Source organism: Labrus bergylta, chromosome 12 (genome assembly GCF_963930695.1).
Source record: "Labrus bergylta chromosome 12, fLabBer1.1, whole genome shotgun sequence".
NCBI lineage: Eukaryota > Metazoa > Chordata > Actinopteri > Labriformes > Labridae > Labrus > Labrus bergylta.
In genome coordinates, this window is record NC_089206.1 from 16,202,231 (window position 1) to 16,218,634 (window position 16,404).

The 16,404-nt window shown below is 41.7% G+C and overlaps 1 protein-coding gene across 2 annotated transcripts in view; it reads left to right on the forward strand.

Annotated features, from left to right (window-relative positions):
* The first annotated feature begins 3,227 nt into the window (after window positions 1–3,227).
* Window positions 3,228–16,404, forward strand: part of kmt2d (lysine (K)-specific methyltransferase 2D) — a 32,953-nt gene continuing 19,776 nt past the window's right edge. Inside the window, exons 1-31 of one of the 2 annotated variants that reach the window (XM_065960964.1) lie at window positions 3,228–3,297; window positions 5,647–5,729; window positions 6,060–6,171; window positions 6,310–6,512; window positions 6,628–6,737; window positions 6,830–6,992; window positions 7,303–7,474; window positions 8,937–9,051; window positions 9,409–9,587; window positions 9,684–9,979; window positions 10,112–10,231; window positions 10,375–11,177; window positions 11,307–11,420; window positions 11,547–11,660; window positions 11,771–11,875; window positions 11,972–12,153; window positions 12,428–12,592; window positions 12,808–12,917; window positions 13,052–13,096; window positions 13,192–13,380; window positions 13,485–13,652; window positions 13,739–13,861; window positions 14,446–14,567; window positions 14,669–14,804; window positions 14,918–15,001; window positions 15,082–15,159; window positions 15,259–15,417; window positions 15,574–15,643; window positions 15,759–15,997; window positions 16,120–16,193; window positions 16,336–16,386. In XM_065960964.1, the coding sequence (XP_065817036.1) occupies window positions 5,681–5,729; window positions 6,060–6,171; window positions 6,310–6,512; window positions 6,628–6,737; window positions 6,830–6,992; window positions 7,303–7,474; window positions 8,937–9,051; window positions 9,409–9,587; window positions 9,684–9,979; window positions 10,112–10,231; window positions 10,375–11,177; window positions 11,307–11,420; window positions 11,547–11,660; window positions 11,771–11,875; window positions 11,972–12,153; window positions 12,428–12,592; window positions 12,808–12,917; window positions 13,052–13,096; window positions 13,192–13,380; window positions 13,485–13,652; window positions 13,739–13,861; window positions 14,446–14,567; window positions 14,669–14,804; window positions 14,918–15,001; window positions 15,082–15,159; window positions 15,259–15,417; window positions 15,574–15,643; window positions 15,759–15,997; window positions 16,120–16,193; window positions 16,336–16,386 (4,650 nt within the window). In that variant the 5' untranslated portion in view covers window positions 3,228–3,297; window positions 5,647–5,680. The remainder of the gene's footprint in view (window positions 3,298–5,646; window positions 5,730–6,059; window positions 6,172–6,309; window positions 6,513–6,627; window positions 6,738–6,829; window positions 6,993–7,302; window positions 7,475–8,936; window positions 9,052–9,408; window positions 9,588–9,683; window positions 9,980–10,111; window positions 10,232–10,374; window positions 11,178–11,306; window positions 11,421–11,546; window positions 11,661–11,770; window positions 11,876–11,971; window positions 12,154–12,427; window positions 12,593–12,807; window positions 12,918–13,051; window positions 13,097–13,191; window positions 13,381–13,484; window positions 13,653–13,738; window positions 13,862–14,445; window positions 14,568–14,668; window positions 14,805–14,917; window positions 15,002–15,081; window positions 15,160–15,258; window positions 15,418–15,573; window positions 15,644–15,758; window positions 15,998–16,119; window positions 16,194–16,335; window positions 16,387–16,404) is intronic. The other variant, XM_020635026.3, reaches the window with a different exon arrangement.

Genomic DNA, 16,404 nt, shown 5'->3' on the forward strand with positions numbered 1-16,404 from the left:
CCGCGGTTTGTCTACTTGTACATACATTTTTATAGATGCGTTTAAAGTGCAGTTAAACAGACACAATTGAACCTTTCTTCAATATGTATTGAAATGTAAATTCAAAGGTTTTAAATAGTATGAAGCTGTATCACAACATGAAGAGGTTATACACCCCCTTGTGGAAGAACTGATTTAATGCCTGTGAAATACATGTTACTGTATGTGTTGTCCATACAAATCTAAACTATAATAAAATGTAATTTAATCATCTTCAATTGTATATGTAAATTGATACTTTATTTGTAAACTTCTGTGTACATTGACGTGTTTTTCATTGATATATTTGCCGAGGAATGCGATTGGAAAAAACAAAATAGCAAATATTTGAATTTTGTTCTTCCATTTAAGTAATCAGAGTAATGAACAGACACAATTTTCTTAAAACCCCCCCCACAAACAGACCAAATGTGTCCCTCTAAAAGTAGCCCCAAGTATTTATGTTCTGTTGTAAACATCTGTGGAGGTATTGTAGGGGATTATCCTTCAGTTACAGGAGGCAGATGGGAAAGCAACCCCACTGCTGACTGACCAATAGGAGAAGCAAGTAATCCTAATACCACCCTCTATTTACATCCATGAGCCAATCACACACTGTCCTCCAAACAGTCCCCGGCCCCTCCGAAATCTAATCCAATCTTGCTAAAGCTGAATGGGGAGTTAACTAATCCTGTCAGTGGGACCAGTAACAACCTATTTTCCAAATGAAAAACCTGCACAATGAGGCAGTGAAAAACACGTATTTTGACCAACAATATGCAGAATTAAATCATAGCACTGAAATATGTGTGTCTAAAATCAGGCCAGTGTCATCATCTGGCTCAAACCCTTTTATGACAATATGTAATAAGCCTTGAATGAAAATGTATCAGCGGAGATTTGTCATGTGTTTGCGAGGACAGAAGTGACACAAAATATCCACCAACCTTAAAGGATATCCTGACGTGGCCCCTGAAAAAAAAAGTCCTCCATATTTTCTTTATCAAATGAATAGATATATGAATTCAAATGTGATTCAAATGTTATCTTTTGACTAACACTTTGTAACTTTTTTTCTCCTCTGGTCTCTCCTCAGAGGGGCACGTTTGTATTACCACAGAGGTTTCTCTGTGCAGGGTCAGTTGCAGATCACCCTCCTGCAGCAGGTGGCCGTTTACTACTAATTTAGCTCACACGGCAATTGACATTATCCTTATGTTACTTATAAGAGTTAAGTTATAGCCAAAGTAAGCTACTTACCTAACAGTTGAGTGTTTTGCTCAAGGGCATGAGAGACGATATACAGTATAGCTGGTGTGGATTAAATCTGTGACTGTGATGGTTACCCAACCTCATTTTCCTGAAAGTTCACAGGATCATTTCAATGACATTCATGCTTAACCACATGTACTGCCTCAGGCTTTTTGTTCACATTGTAACCAGTAAAAAAAAGCAGGATGACATGATTTAAGATTTACGAAGTACCAAGCAAACAGGTATGAAAAACAAACTGCCTGCTTAGTTGTCTACAGAACCAAAGGAGGCTATTATTTTTTCCCCACCAAAATTTCCTTTTGGACTATGGCATCCTTACAAAGGGAGAGCAACTTCTTCTCTTATGTGTGCAGAAGAAATGATAAATGCAAGGTGTTAAACATGAAGCCAACATGAAATCCTCGGTTATCCAATGATCCAGAAGCAAAATGATAAAGGCCCATCAAAACACCACCTGCCATGGGATCAGTGTTAAAGTCTCTAACAGTAGCCTATAATTTGATTGTATTTCACCTTAAATAGTATCAGTTTTTATCATCACTATCCATATCCATATCCACAAACCTGAATAAGTAAACCATTGACAATGTAAAGCCCTTCACTGCACAGTTGATTGTTTCAGTAAGTGTTATAATGTCATGTCTTCTGAAAGGTTGATCATGTCAATATTATTTGTAGGCTATATATTATTGTAATGGAAGTTATTTGATTAAGAGTAGGCTATTATTCTCATGTCGCCAAATAAAAACCACACAAATAGGCTAGATGCCTGGTATGTAGCATAGGTGGTAAAGTGTCTGGAAAAAATAGGCTACAAAGGGAGCTGACTGAACCGTCTCAAAGCAATAAAAAGTGGCGTAGCAAATTCAGCAGTACTCGACCAGGATTCATTTCTGATCACAGTAGATTTAAGGGCATCTCTCCACAACGTCCCTCACTCGAATTTGCAAAACAATATTGACGAAATCAGCAACAATTAGAAAGTACTGTGTAATATCAGATTGGCGACTGACAAAAACAACAAGGCAAGTCGATTACTCTACATAGCCTACATGTCGGAGTAGCTGTGGTCCGACAACCAAAACAATCAAATAAAAATGGCTTCCATGGATCCGAAAATATAATGACTTTATATCTGATATCAACCAGATTTCGGTTGTCCCGAGTTTTGCAGATTAACATCCCATAACTGTGTCGTATAATAATCAACCTCACACACACAAAAAAAAAAATCGTCGTCCAATGCTGCGCTTGATTTTTAAAAAAAACATTTTTTTTTTTACATGCATTCTGCAATAAAACACATCTTCCTTTTTTTCTGTAGCATTTCTTATTTTTTTCGACGTAGTTATTAGCTATAGTTAGCACTGCTAGCCACTTGTGTGTGTGTGTGCTGGCGCAGCTCCTCTGTGAAGTGAAGAGCTTGCAAGTGACCCAAAACAAGGCCACTAAATGCAAAGTTGATCTGCAACAATTTAAGGAGAATGATGTTTTGCAGTCGACTCCGGTTGAATTAATCATTTATTTATGTGTCTTGTTGGCAAAGTTTGGTGCTCTAATGAAGGTGCACTACAACTTGCAGTAGGTTTTCATGACCTCTCGATGAGATTCCAGCACAGAGGCTATAGTAACATTTAGGTTATTAGCCGATAAGCTAAATCCACCGGATAGTCACTGGGCTCGCTGCATGAACCCGGGGATCCTTGTTGAAGACTTGTCTCGGTGCTTCGGTAGTTCCCCTGCAGCTCACTGTCCCTCGATACAAACTCTACTCGATTGAGTACAGTCAAGTTGCATAGCTTTATCCAAACTAGTTCAGCAGCTAGGTAGCACCGCTGTGCAGCCTTGCCTTCCTGCCGACGTGCACTTCCCCCACTCTCCCTCCAGCCGGCTAGCCGCAGCGTTAGTCCGCTACATAAAATGAAGCGACCATCAGCGTTTCGGGAAGCTGTGGGGCTCTTTGGATTTTGCTGATGTACGAGGAGACATCATTGTTTTGTAAAGGTGAGTTGTCCCCTTCTGTGGAGGTTATTGTTTTCAACTTGTTTGGAACAAAAAAACACCTAAAGACACACCAAACCCTGACCTTTAGTTCGGAGGTGGGGGGCGGTGGGGGGGGTAATGTTAGCTCTGCTTTTCGGCGACACTTTAGCTGTTAGCTTCAGACAGATGGTGGCGTCTACTTGCTGGAGAACTCGCCGTGATACCTGGATTGCTAACTCAGGTTGCAATATGTTCTTCGTTGGTTGTTTTCAAACGTGTGATTCTCGGACTCGCTGGTTGATTGTGTGTCACGTACGTGTGTCAGTGCGTGAGATTGGACTTATTTCTCATAGTTTCACCACCTTCGGGACACTTTGCTGCTACGTCACCATTGGTAGTTGTTGAGTTTTGCGTATCAGCCCGTCGTCAGTGACATGGACGTGGCTATTTCCTGGAGAGGAACCTCTCCTTTGAAGTCGATGTTTACATTGAGGGATACTGCTTAGCTTTGCAATTGTTCAACTATAAAACTGTAGCGTTTTAATGTAGCACTGCAACAAAAACCTTTTTATTGTGTTAGTTAACACTTTAAAATCACTGTTTACATGGAATATATTTGTATATCTGTGCACATTAACTTGGCTAGCCGGGATGTGGAGACGATAACTTGACCATCATGTCATCACTTTTGTTCAGGACATTTGTCAATACAGTTTCTCATTTAGAGAATGAGCCTTTTAGACATCGATAAAACACGGTGTGCATCTTCGTTTGACTTTGATTTACGGGTTGTTTTGTCGAGAAGAAGAAGAAGAAGCAGCAATGGACTATAACAAGGATGTTACTCAACGTTACACAGATTAAATAATGTTTCTCATCAGCTCCATAAAGTCTCCAATAAACATCTTTTTTCGGTGTGTGTGCAGAGCAGGATATCCTTTAGGTTTTGGTTTTCAGTGCAGGTCAGGTGTGTCTTTTTTTTGTGTTTGTTTTGGGAGATTTAGCTTCAGTGTTACAGTTCTACCTTTTTAAATGGAAGTCAAAACACACCTTAATGGTTTAAAAAAAAAAAGAGATGCATACACATTGATTTTGTATGATAATATGCAACATTTGAGTTTTAATTTGTCATTAATTCGGCTGCTTTATGCGTTTAGAACAACAGATAAGCAACATCGTCCACTGTCAGGGATCTATTTTTATTGCCTCCATGGGACATTTCGAAACGTGTTGTGTTATATCATTATCTTACAAGATGCTTTTTTTTTTAAGGTATGGCAGCAGTTTTTTTTATTTTATTTTGTTTGCCAACGCTGATATTTCTCTAGAAACAGCCGGATCTATATTTTAAAGTCGTAGTCAGTGATTATTGTATTGTATTTTGAGACCGGCAGCATCGCTTTAAGATACGATTCTCCCGTTGTTTCCAAACATTTTCAACATAATCTAACACATCGAGGTGTTGCTGTCGCCTCTGCTGTTGTGTGCTTAAAGGAGAACACCTTGCAAACCATGACCATTTTAAGCACTTCTGTTGATTAAATGTTAACACACTGGTTAGTACTTCCTATTATATGGTACGTTGATGAAAACATGTTGAGCCCCCCACCCCACCCCCCCTTCCTCGTCCTGCATTGTTTGTTTTACAATATTCCTGTTAATGGCGTAAATCTCATAGCGGAACTATGATGCGAGCGGCAGAGGTTCTGCACGAAAGGAGCCCCGTTGCAACAGGAAGTTCTACACACGGAAGTTGTGTTTTCTTTGTGTATCCCGATTTGTGGTTGTTTTATTTAAGAAAACATCATTTTGGTTTTAACAGTTTGTGCTCTTTGACGCGGCTGTGTCACCGATTTGGACTATGCATTGCTTGGTAAATAATAACTTGACTTGTAAAGCGGTTTCCGATTGATTAGTCTCCTGTAACCTTTGCGCTTTTCTCATGAGTTTGAGGGATAGCTCGACCGCATTAGTGCTAACCATGGTGCGAATAACCCTTAGACCGTCTAAAGTCAGGGCATAACAGCCTAAATTAATGTGTTGTTTATCATGAGGTTGATTGTAAAATTAGGTTTTAGGCGAGAAGGAATTGTGTTTATTGTGGGGTTACAATAAAAGATGCATTCCTTTTTTTTTTTTACAAAGATAAACACACATGTTAGATAATGAGCAATGCCTTGTTATGTGTTGGTGACCTGTATAGAACATAGCTGATAACTTAAATGTAATGCATTTAGTATTTTTTTTTATTTTTTTAAATGCATTTATTGGTTCTTGCTGTAACGAAGAACACTTGGCCATAATCAGTTGAGTAATGTGTTTAAAAGTTCCTCCTCAGGATACACTTTAAAATGGATTCTTCATTTGCAGATCTCTGTCAAGGAGGTCAAAATCAGTAAGGGGTATGGACGAGCAGAAATCAAACTGCGAGGAGAATGACTCTGAACCAACAGGTAATATACTTTGCTTCAAATGCTCTCCATGTCCCAGCTTCATTTATTAGAAATGTGAGCTACTCTGCAGATAGATGAATATCCCTGTGTGCCTTTTGTCTAAAAAAAAAGGCGTCACAAGCGTGAAACAAAACAGATCTTTTCATTTTCTCACATACTAAATTTGATAATGAAGTATCTTGGAAGCGTTGACAATGGTGGGGCAACAGATGTGATATAGTTATTTCACCACAACAGATCAGTCAAATTTGGCTTGTTGAGGTTTCTTATTCCATTGTGTTATACAGTGTTTTGCTTACAGTAAGGGTTTCTTTTTTTTTTTTTTACCAGCTGATGACAGTGCCCCTTCAAAGCAGCATGTCTCCTCTGAAGAGGAGTCGAAAGCCCTTCCTGCTCCTGACGACATGTCAGGTGCTCCTGCTGCCTCTTCCGATCCACCTATGTAAGTTTTTATTTCGAGAGTAAATCTTATTGTGCCCATTGTTGTGATATTCATCCCAAGGATCTGTTTATTTTTAGCACTTGTACAACTGAATCTCTTTTGTGTTTTTTTTTTCTTCTGGCTTTTTGAATGTGGCAGAGAGAGCATTCGAGCCTGTGCGCTTTGTAACTGTGTGGAAAGGAGTCTGCATGGACAGAGGGAACTGAGACACTTTGGGCCCTCTTCTGAGCAGCAGACCCTCAAGCCATCAACTTCCCCACTGCCACAGCCTGGGAATGATGATCTGTCTTCCATTGGATTTTCTCACTCACCATGTTTGGCAGCACTCTTTAATGACTCAGGTTAAATTCAGATCATTGCATTATTATATTTTGTCAGTGTACAGTTTTTGGTAAACATAAAACGTTTTATTGTTGGTCAGTATTTTTTCTAATATTTGTTTTTTTCAATCAGCAGAGGGTTGTTGGGTTCATCACTGGTGTGCAGCATGGTCGGAGGGAGTGAAACAATTGGAAAATGAGGAGCTGGAGAACGTGGATAAGGCCGTTATCTCAGGGACACAGCAGGTAATTTCACTGTCTTTATACCTCGATTTTATGTTCTATATGGAGGGAAAATAAGAGTTCCTTCAAAAAAATCGTACTTGGTTTTGTTTCAGCTTTGCGATTACTGCAAAAGACTGGGTGCAACCATTCCATGCCATGCTGAGGGCTGCTCACGGTTCTACCACTTCCCCTGCTCAGCAGCCAGTGGATCCTTCCAGTCCATGAAGCAGTTGGTCCTCCTCTGTCCAGAGCACATAGAAAAGGCAGAGGAGTTGGGTAAGAAATCTGAACATCTCTCTCAGCTTTTTTTCTGTTATTACGAAGGCAGTGCTCATGTTGTGTGGTGTCGAAGCTTTTGAACAATATGCACATGTCACACAATGTCAGCTTGCTGCTCATCTTCAAATATAAAAGATCACTGGTTATCGGCCATATTTTGACTGCATGCTTTTTTTTCCCAAACAAAACATGGCCTACTACCGAGCTGTCTACCCTTTGTAAATTCCCTACGTACATGAGGAACTAAGATAAACTCTGCTTTGTTTGTTTCTCATATCAAATCCTATGTAATGTTTTTTTATTACAGCAGGCGAAGAGTCCTGGTGTGCAGTGTGTGACTCTGCAGGGGAGCTTACAGACTTGCTGTTCTGTACGGGTTGTGGCCTACATTATCATGCGGCCTGTCTGGAGATTGGTGCCACGCCCATCCAACGGGCGGGGTGGCAGTGTCCAGAGTGTAAAGTGTGCCAGACTTGCAGGTGAGTCCATCTTCTTGGGTATAACTGGATCCTTTTGAGGTCAATTTTTTTTCATTTGTGTTATTTAGGGATGCAACAATACAGTCAGCCCACGGTTCAATACGTACCTCGGTTTTTTGGTCACGGTTCGGTTCGGTTCTGACGGGCCGGGCCGTTAAAATGCTTCCAGTGTTAAGTGTTTTAGGCAAATCTTGCAGAACATCAAGAGATTTAGAAAGAGAGCTACTTTTTTTCATTTTTAAAACTATTTATTTTACTTTGAAGCAAAACAAATTCAGGTGCTCTCCTTTCAGCCTATTGCAAAGGTCAGATTAGATTTGAACATGAAGTAAACTACAATTAGCTCAATGAATGTCAACAAAAAAGTGCATTGGTGGCATACTGTCATATTTCTCTTTTAGTTACGATTATCACTCCTCTCTTATTCTTGTAATGTTCAGTATTGTAAATATTTTGAGTATCAACAGCAGCTCAAACGATTTAAGAACACTTCAAAAGACATCAAACCTCACACTGAAGGTTCAGACGTGTTTTATGACCAGTTTAGAGTTTTTAGTAAGAGCAGTGAGGGTGATACGCGGACGCACAGACAGAGGAGCACTCAGTTGATGTTGAAAGACATCAGTTAGTTAACAGACAACAGCCTGCCATGTCGTTCACATACTTCACTGGTTAACATGTAAACCGTAGAGCAGATGATCAATTTCACTTTTTGTTTCTTGTCCGTCCACTGCTATGCGTAATGGCACTTGCCCCGACTCTCGCTCACCCGTATAGCTCTCTCTCCCTCTCACGATCGCAGACCCACAGTTATCTTTTAATGCATTTTTTTGACATAATGAGGGAGAGAGGCTTTCAGAAAAAGGGCGTTTGTGGCCGCTAATATACCTGGACGAGTGGGAAACACTGCGCAGTGCATGTTTTCCAGGCGCACACGCTCGCTCCACACTATCAGAAACTGGTCTATAGTGTAACGGTACTTGAGCCATGACTGCAGCCTGTATGATCTATAAACTGTCACTGTACCGGCCCTGGCGGCCCTTCAGGCAGCCCGGCCCACCGGGAATTGTCCCGGTTCTCCCGATTAGCCACTCCGGGCCTGGCTGCTCCTCACTGCTCGCTGTGCTTAAAGTCATGTTGTTGCCAGCGTCGCCAAACTTTAGCGTGTGGTGATTGGCTATTAACTCACTTGGCGATCGGGGTTTCCTCATCCCTGCACACTGACTCACAGGCACACACAGACAGAGCCAATTTAGAGAGAAGTGCAATGCCCGGAAACTAGTTAAACGCCAAACCGTTAAAACCGCAATTCACAAGTCAGTATTGAACCGTGGATGCCGTACCGAACGGTTCAATATTTTATTGAGAATTGTTGCATGCCTAGTGTTATTGTAGTTTAGGTCTTTCTCTTCTAATATACAAAGCACTGATGTATAAATGGCCTGAATCTTCATTTTTTCAGACAACCAGGAGAAGACTCCAAAATGCTTGTTTGCGATGCCTGTGATAAGGGCTACCACACCTTCTGTCTCCAGCCTGCTATGGATTCTCTTCCCTCCGACTTATGGAAATGCAGAGTAAGGCCAAATTTACACCTTGAATTTAAGACCAATTTGTGTAGTGGTGCTTATTCACATATGAAGCAGGCATGCTAATGCAAAGTGTGAACACTCTTACTCAAGCGTTGTCCCCTTGTGATCAGATCTCTGAAACCACATGTTGATGCCAGGTGTTAGCAAGATCCAAGTCACATTTGTATTTCAAGACAGTGGAAAGAGATGACTTTCTCTCTGCAACCTAGTTTTAAAGCTTGCTCTTAAAACGGAATCATCTTGTTTGAAATGTATATTTACCACAATATTTGAAAATAATATTTGTTTACTTCTTCAGTTGATCTGTTTAACCTGTCATCTTCCTCACTGATATTTTTTCAGAGGTGTCGTGTCTGTATGGAGTGTGGTGTTCGAGGACTGGGGCTGCCAGGTTCGGCCCAGTGGTTTGATAATTATGCCGTGTGTGAGGGCTGCCAGCGTCACCGCAGCACTATGTGCAGCGTCTGCAGCAAAGCAGCCAACCCATCTGTCACTCTGCAGTGCTGCAGCATTTGTCACAGGTTAGTTTAATGCACACATTGTTATGCTTTTATTAATGTAGTTATCATGTGGGCTTGAAATTCAAATTTATTGGATGTTTTATTTCACTGTCTTAGGTGGATGCACAGTGAGTGTGCTTTACCAGGGGAACTTCCAGAAGCAAAGTGCATTTGCCTGCTTTGCAAGGAGTACCAGCAGCAGCAGCAGCCAATCACTCAACCACACACAGCAGTGAAACAAACCCGAGAGGCGCCTGAAGAGACCGTTGGGCATGTGGATATGACAATCCAAAGTGATGCAGACATGGTGACAGAAGAGCACACAGACTTATCACTCACAGAGGGACAGAGAAGCACGTCGGAGCTGGACCCAGGTGAAGCAGAGACTGACAAAGAGTCACCTATGGACTTGGGTAAGTACAAGTTTAACATTACATATAAAGCACACAAGACATTTTTTGGAACATTAAAACAATGTAACTTTTTTTATTTCTATATACATTTTTTTTTTATATATTCATAAGTTTAATTTGTTTTGATCTCAGGGGCGGAGTCTGAACCTGTTGAGACAAGAGATGATGGGACGAAAATCGCGCAGGAAGAGCTGAAGTCAGCAACTGAAGAATTAACTTCTGAGGTGCTCAATGCTGCACATGAGTCTAAAGGTAAACTCAGGATACACTATATTTATACATACTTAAAAATGAATACAAAGCAGCACTTGATTTGTATGGGGATGTGCTGTAACTAATGATAGCTTTGAAGACGCTGGCACTATTAAAAACGCATTCCTTAATCTCAAATGTAGAACCTGCAACAGCAAAACAGGGGGCCTCTTGTCTACCTGCTGATGAAGAGAGAGCAGAAGACACAGCAAGCCGTATGTCCCAGACAACTCCTTCCCAGGAGTTTTCAGGAGAGATACTCTCTAACGACCATAAAGGAGAGCAAACATCTGTGTCACACCAAGGCCCTGAAAGTATGAAGGTGGAGAAAGAAGAAGAGGAGGAGAAGCAGGAGGCCACTCCCTCAGCCGAGCAAGATGTATCACCTGAGTTCTTAAAAAGTGGCTCTGATGGCATGTCTGATGATCCACCAAAGTTACCAGCTTCTCCTGCCTCTGTGGACGAAACGGAGGATTTGCCAATGTCTAACCAGCAGGAAAGAAGTCCGTGCCCAAACCCCCTGTCCCCTTCTCCTCTTTCTTTATCAGTAGATACTCGAGAGGCCCTCACTGCTGTAGACATGGAGGGGAGGTCACTACCTCACTCTGAGGAAGAGGATGAGGATGACGAGGATGATGAGCTGATGAAAGAAGGACATAATGACGACATAAAGCAGGAACTTCTTGAGCACGACGTGAAGCCTGAACTGCTGCTGGACGAAATGTCCAATATGAGCCATGGAGATGAGAGCAGCAGTGGCTTTTTGGGCTCTCCAGGAGAACCTGATCCTCAGCTCTCCATGGAATTTGGCCTTGTTCCTGCTGGCCACTCACACACAGACAACCTGCTTACTGAGACCGATGACTCGCTTCCCTTTGAACCCCTCAGAAGTGACAGAGAAAAGGTGAAGCGAAGAGGATCCCCAGGCCGCTCACGGGTCAAGCAGGTGAGGTCACCATGCATTTGTTTTTTTTGGGTTTTTTTTTGCGAAAATGTGTGAACAGTTAAAACATTTTTACCACAACTATATTCACAAAACAACTTTATACTGAGTTGACCTTTCCTCGAATTGTAGGGGCGAAGCAATAGTTTTCCTGGGAAGCGAAGACCTCGAGGGGGTGGTGGAGGGAGAGGGCGTGGTGGAAGGTCACGCCTTAAAGCCATGGCCTCCTGCATCGATGCATTCTTGGTAAGTTGGATTTTGTTCAGTATTCTGAAAAGAAAAAACAAATTCTATAATTTCTTCCATTAATGATATAGTCGTATCACTGCTTTTCATGAAATATTTATGCATTATTATTGCTCTTTTCCACAGCTAAGCATGACCACAGACACTGGAATAAGTAAGGAGGAGGAGGAGGAGGAGGATGACACCATGCAGAACACAGTGGTTCTTTTCTCAAACACTGATAAATTTGTCCTTCTCCAGGTACAGTTTTTGTTGGAGTGTGACATTTATAATAATGCTGTGACATTTGCTGTTGGCAGTTGTCACTTCTAAATGCAATCTAACAGATCATTGGTTTCTTCTTATTTTAGGACATGTGTGTTGTATGTGGCAGTTTTGGAAAGGGTACGGAAGGGCAGTTATTGGCTTGTGCTCAGTGTGCCCAGTGTTACCATCCGTACTGTGTGAACAGCAAAGTAAGTGCACGTTAATACTGGTCATCTTTTTTTTTTTTTTTTTTTCCTTCCCAGTCTTTTGAAATCCAGAAAACTCTAACCTAATTTCTCCTGTAGATCACCAAGACGATGCTCCGTAAGGGATGGCGATGTTTGGAATGTATTGTTTGTGAAATGTGCGGAAAGGCTTCGGACCCCTCCCGACTGCTGCTGTGTGATGACTGTGATGTCAGCTATCATACTTACTGCTTGGATCCACCCCTGCACAATGTTCCCAAGGGTGGTTGGAAGTGCAAATGGTAAAAAAAAACAAGAAGTGTTTAAGAGCACAATGTTTCGTTCAGCCTTGCAGCTTTGAATGGGGTCAAATGAAAATGAGTACATTAAAATTTGCATATTATGTAAAACACTTCTGCCTCAGTCCTGCATTAGTAATTCACAGGCCCAACCCTCCGCCTCTTGCTACCTCAGGCACAGGAACATTTTTACACCACTCTCACTGGCATCTGTGTTTTTTAAATCTTTCATAAAAGCTGTATTTTTGTTGAAGTTAGCTTCACTCTTTGTGTGCAGGTGTGTGTGCTGCGTGCAGTGTGGTTCCAACACACCAGGGTTCCACTGTGAGTGGCAGAACAACTATACCCACTGTGGCCCCTGTGCCAGTCTCGTCACTTGTCCTGTATGCAGGGAAAACTTCATGGAGGAGGAGTTGCTGCTGCAGTGTCAGTACTGTGATAGGTGGGTGCTGCTCATTAGAACTACACACACACACACACACACACACACACACACACACCAGACTTAGGTATTCATGAGACTGCAGCTAATGATGACAAGCGGGGAATGGATTATTTATGATTTTTCACGGCATGAATTATTCTATAGCATCTTTTGATTTGCCGTGTGATTTGTGAGGAAAAGTAAGACCAATATATTTCTCGCTGTGTGTGCAGATGGGTCCATGCAGTCTGTGAAAGTCTGTACACAGAAGATGAGGTGGAACAAGCTTCTGATGAGGGCTTTGCATGCACATCCTGCACCCCATATGTTCCAAAACCTGTGGGTAAGTCGCAGAAGAACACAAAGACTGAAGACATGAAGACCTTGATTTTAAATATAAACACAGCATATTCTTGTATGCACTGATGACATTGTTTTTTGTTGCTTTCTCCCCCCTGCTTTTGCCATTTTTCACAGTAGTAGAGTCAGCCATTATGGCTTCAATAAAGCTCAAAGAACCAGGTTAGTGCGTTTTTAAAAGTTCATTTTTGTACTGAAAAACAAATCTTGTGTGGTTTTATTGTTAGTCAATCATGTATTCTGTTGTCACTTTACAGAACCCCAGTTTTACAGGTTGGAGGGTGTGTGGCTGACAGAATCTGGTATGTCCCTGCTCCGGAGCATCTCCATGTCTCCCCTACACAAGAGGCGGCAGCGTCGCTCCCGTCTCGGCACTCTGTGTTGTGAAGGAGGTCCTGATGGAATGGATCTGAGGGATATCGAAGGAGACGGGGAGGATGGAAAAGGTTGGCTCTCTTTCTACTCATCCATTGGTGTATGACCAGCAACATGATACATGGGGCATATTCATTTCAAATGTTTTGCTAAAGCAGTGTCACTGTATTTGTAGGCTGTGGGGAGCCCATGGAATGTGAACCCAAGATGGAGAACCATGGGAGCCCTTACAGAGAAGCTGGTGCTGAGGGGAATGAAGGGATGGCTGACTGTGACGGTCTCAAAGGAGGGGCAGATGAGACAGAGGATAGCAAAAAGAGAAAGCGAAAACCATACCGACCAGGTAATATACCCTGAATAATAAACAAACACTTGTTACATCCAATTCAAAGCCATAACTAAATATTTTTTATAAATTGGCAATCTTAGGCATCGGAGGCTTCATGGTGCGCCAAAGGAAGTGTCACACACGGATGAAGAAAGAGTTCTTTGCCCAGCTGGCTGGAGAGACTACGTTAGATGGACAGCCAATAGAGAGAACCATTGATGAAGGTGAGTGACAACAGTACAGTAGCGTTAGAATTGTATTTCACACAATGTTTACTTGATTCAACAAATTCAATAATTAGAACATATCAAATGAAGTAGTAGTAATATGCAGGATAATTCCATTTGTTAGTTAGGAAAAATACAGTTGAAACTGTTTTCCAGCTTTTGACAGTTTGAGCCTCTTCTTAGGGTCTCTCGTTCGTATAGTCACACTACCCTTTCATTAAGAGCAAACTGCCTCTTTTATCTGAATAAGGGAAACTTGTGGTGCTGGTAGACTAGCTAATGTAGGGGATTGCCAAAACAAGCAAGGTCATCCAGCAAAGAAGTTGATTTCTTGGTTATCTTTTTCTTTATTAGATACAAAGTCCAGAGTCACATTAGTGGTTTCTATTTCCCTGCTGGGATGAATAAAGTATATCTTATCTTATCTTATCTTATTTCATTATTTTAGGTGGGGCTGTTCTGGTCTCAAGCCATCTCATCATTTTTAAATTATTATTATGCATTACTAGTGGTGCTGTTGCTCAATCTGTTATTTACGTTTTGTAAATTTGTTATACTGAATATTATTGTTATGTGGATAGGACCCCACCCTGACACAGATAACATAATGGATCCTAAACCAGTGGAGGGAGAGGAACAAGCCAAGAAACGTCGTGGCCGGAAGAAGAGCAAACTAGAGGACATGTTTCCAGCTTACCTCCAGGTTTCTAGCCTTCCTTTGCCCCATTATTTATACGTTTGAATCTTTGATGTAGCCATTGAAAATGTCATCATCTTGTGATGTCATCATCTTGTCCACTGCAGGAGGCTTTCTTTGGGAAGACATTAATAGACTTGAGTAAGAAAGTTGGGATGTTACCCCAAGGACAGAGGCCCAGCTCGGGCCTTGTCCGCCCTTCATTACCAGCACCTTCAGGGGTCAACACTACTGCTCCAGAGAGTAAGAACACTAACTTGACCTTTTGATGTTTGAAAACTCAGCAAATTATGTTTAACACAATGTGTGGAAAAAGTGTGTGCAGGGGGGTAAACCTTTTGTGTTTCTCTCAATAGCTGAGGCCAAGGATCGTGTGGTGAAAGTTTTTCCTCTCAAGCAAGAGGGGGGTGAAGCCTTCCAGGCTCAGGGAGAAGGTGCAGGTAAGTGACTGTTTGGACACTAATGCTTCTGGTTATTATAATGGTTAATTATAATTGTCTTTATTAAAATGCATTTTTAGGAGTTTCTGCACCATCCTCATCGCTGAAGGACCAGCCATCAACTGATACTCTTGACTCTGATGCAGATAAAACTGAAGGTAATCCCTTAAATGAGATATTGGCATATATTGTACGCTGCATTAACTTAAGTTCTGATGTGACCATCATATATTACATGGTGTTTTCTTTCATATCAGGTCTTCCTCAAGGGGTTGAAAGTCAGGACTCTGAGCAGTTCTTCAGGAAGGTCCTGGGAGTGTCAGACGGCTCCTCTTTGGGTGGCATAAAGCCTATCCTGGAGGGCAGTAAGGGAGAACTCAATCGTAGCGCTCTGCCGCAGAGAGCTCTCCTCTCAGGTCTGTGCTACAGGATGACTGCATAAGATCCTATCACTTTCCCATTTTAAAGTTCAAAAGAAGATATTGTATGTTGTATTATAGGAGATTTCTGAGGATTTGCAAGGTACAAGGAAAGTTTGGCTTTTATTTAAAACATGGAAAAATCCTTTGCAGGGTCCCTGCCCTCAGCTGGAATGATGGATGCCTTTCCTGGCCTTTCTCAGTCACCATTCTTTGACATGCGGTAGGACCAATACTAAATTATCTGGATTTTCTTCAGTTATAACTGTGTCTACTAATGTTCTACCTTGTTGTGGAAGCTGATCATTTTATATAAGTCAATTCCCTCTTGTTTATAGGGACCGAGGAGGACTGTTCAGTCCAGATGGTGGTGAGGAGAGCCCCTGGGCCACTCCCTCAACCCCAGCAACCCCCTCTTCCCCACCAACCCCCACTGAGGCAGAGGGTGATGGGCTTTCCTACAACCAGCGCAGTCTGCAGCGCTGGGAGAAAGATGAAGAGCTTGGGGAACTCTCAACAATTTCCCCTGTGCTTTATGCTAACACCAACTTTCCAACCCTCAAACAGGACTACCCAGGTAAGTGTTGAAAAACATTATGAACGTGTACCACCTATTGTATGACCAAACAGTCAAATTAAGGTGTACTGTATATCACTGTTAGCTATTGAGCAATTATCATAATGTCTCTACTGTCACAGACTGGGCTAGTCGCTGTAAGCAAATCATGAAGATCTGGAGGAAGGTGTCAGCTGCTGACAAGGTTCCATATCTGGTAGGTTACTCTTTGCATGATGCATCTTCAATTATATCATGCTGTATTTCTCACGAACCCATGTTTGTGCCATTCAGAAAAAAATGTATCCTCTTCAAAATGTTGTGGTTTTCAAATCCTAATATTTTATTTATTACTGTAGCAAAAGGCCAAAGATAACCGAGCTGCTCAGAGAATCAATAAGGCACAGAAGGTGAGTTTAAGTATCAGA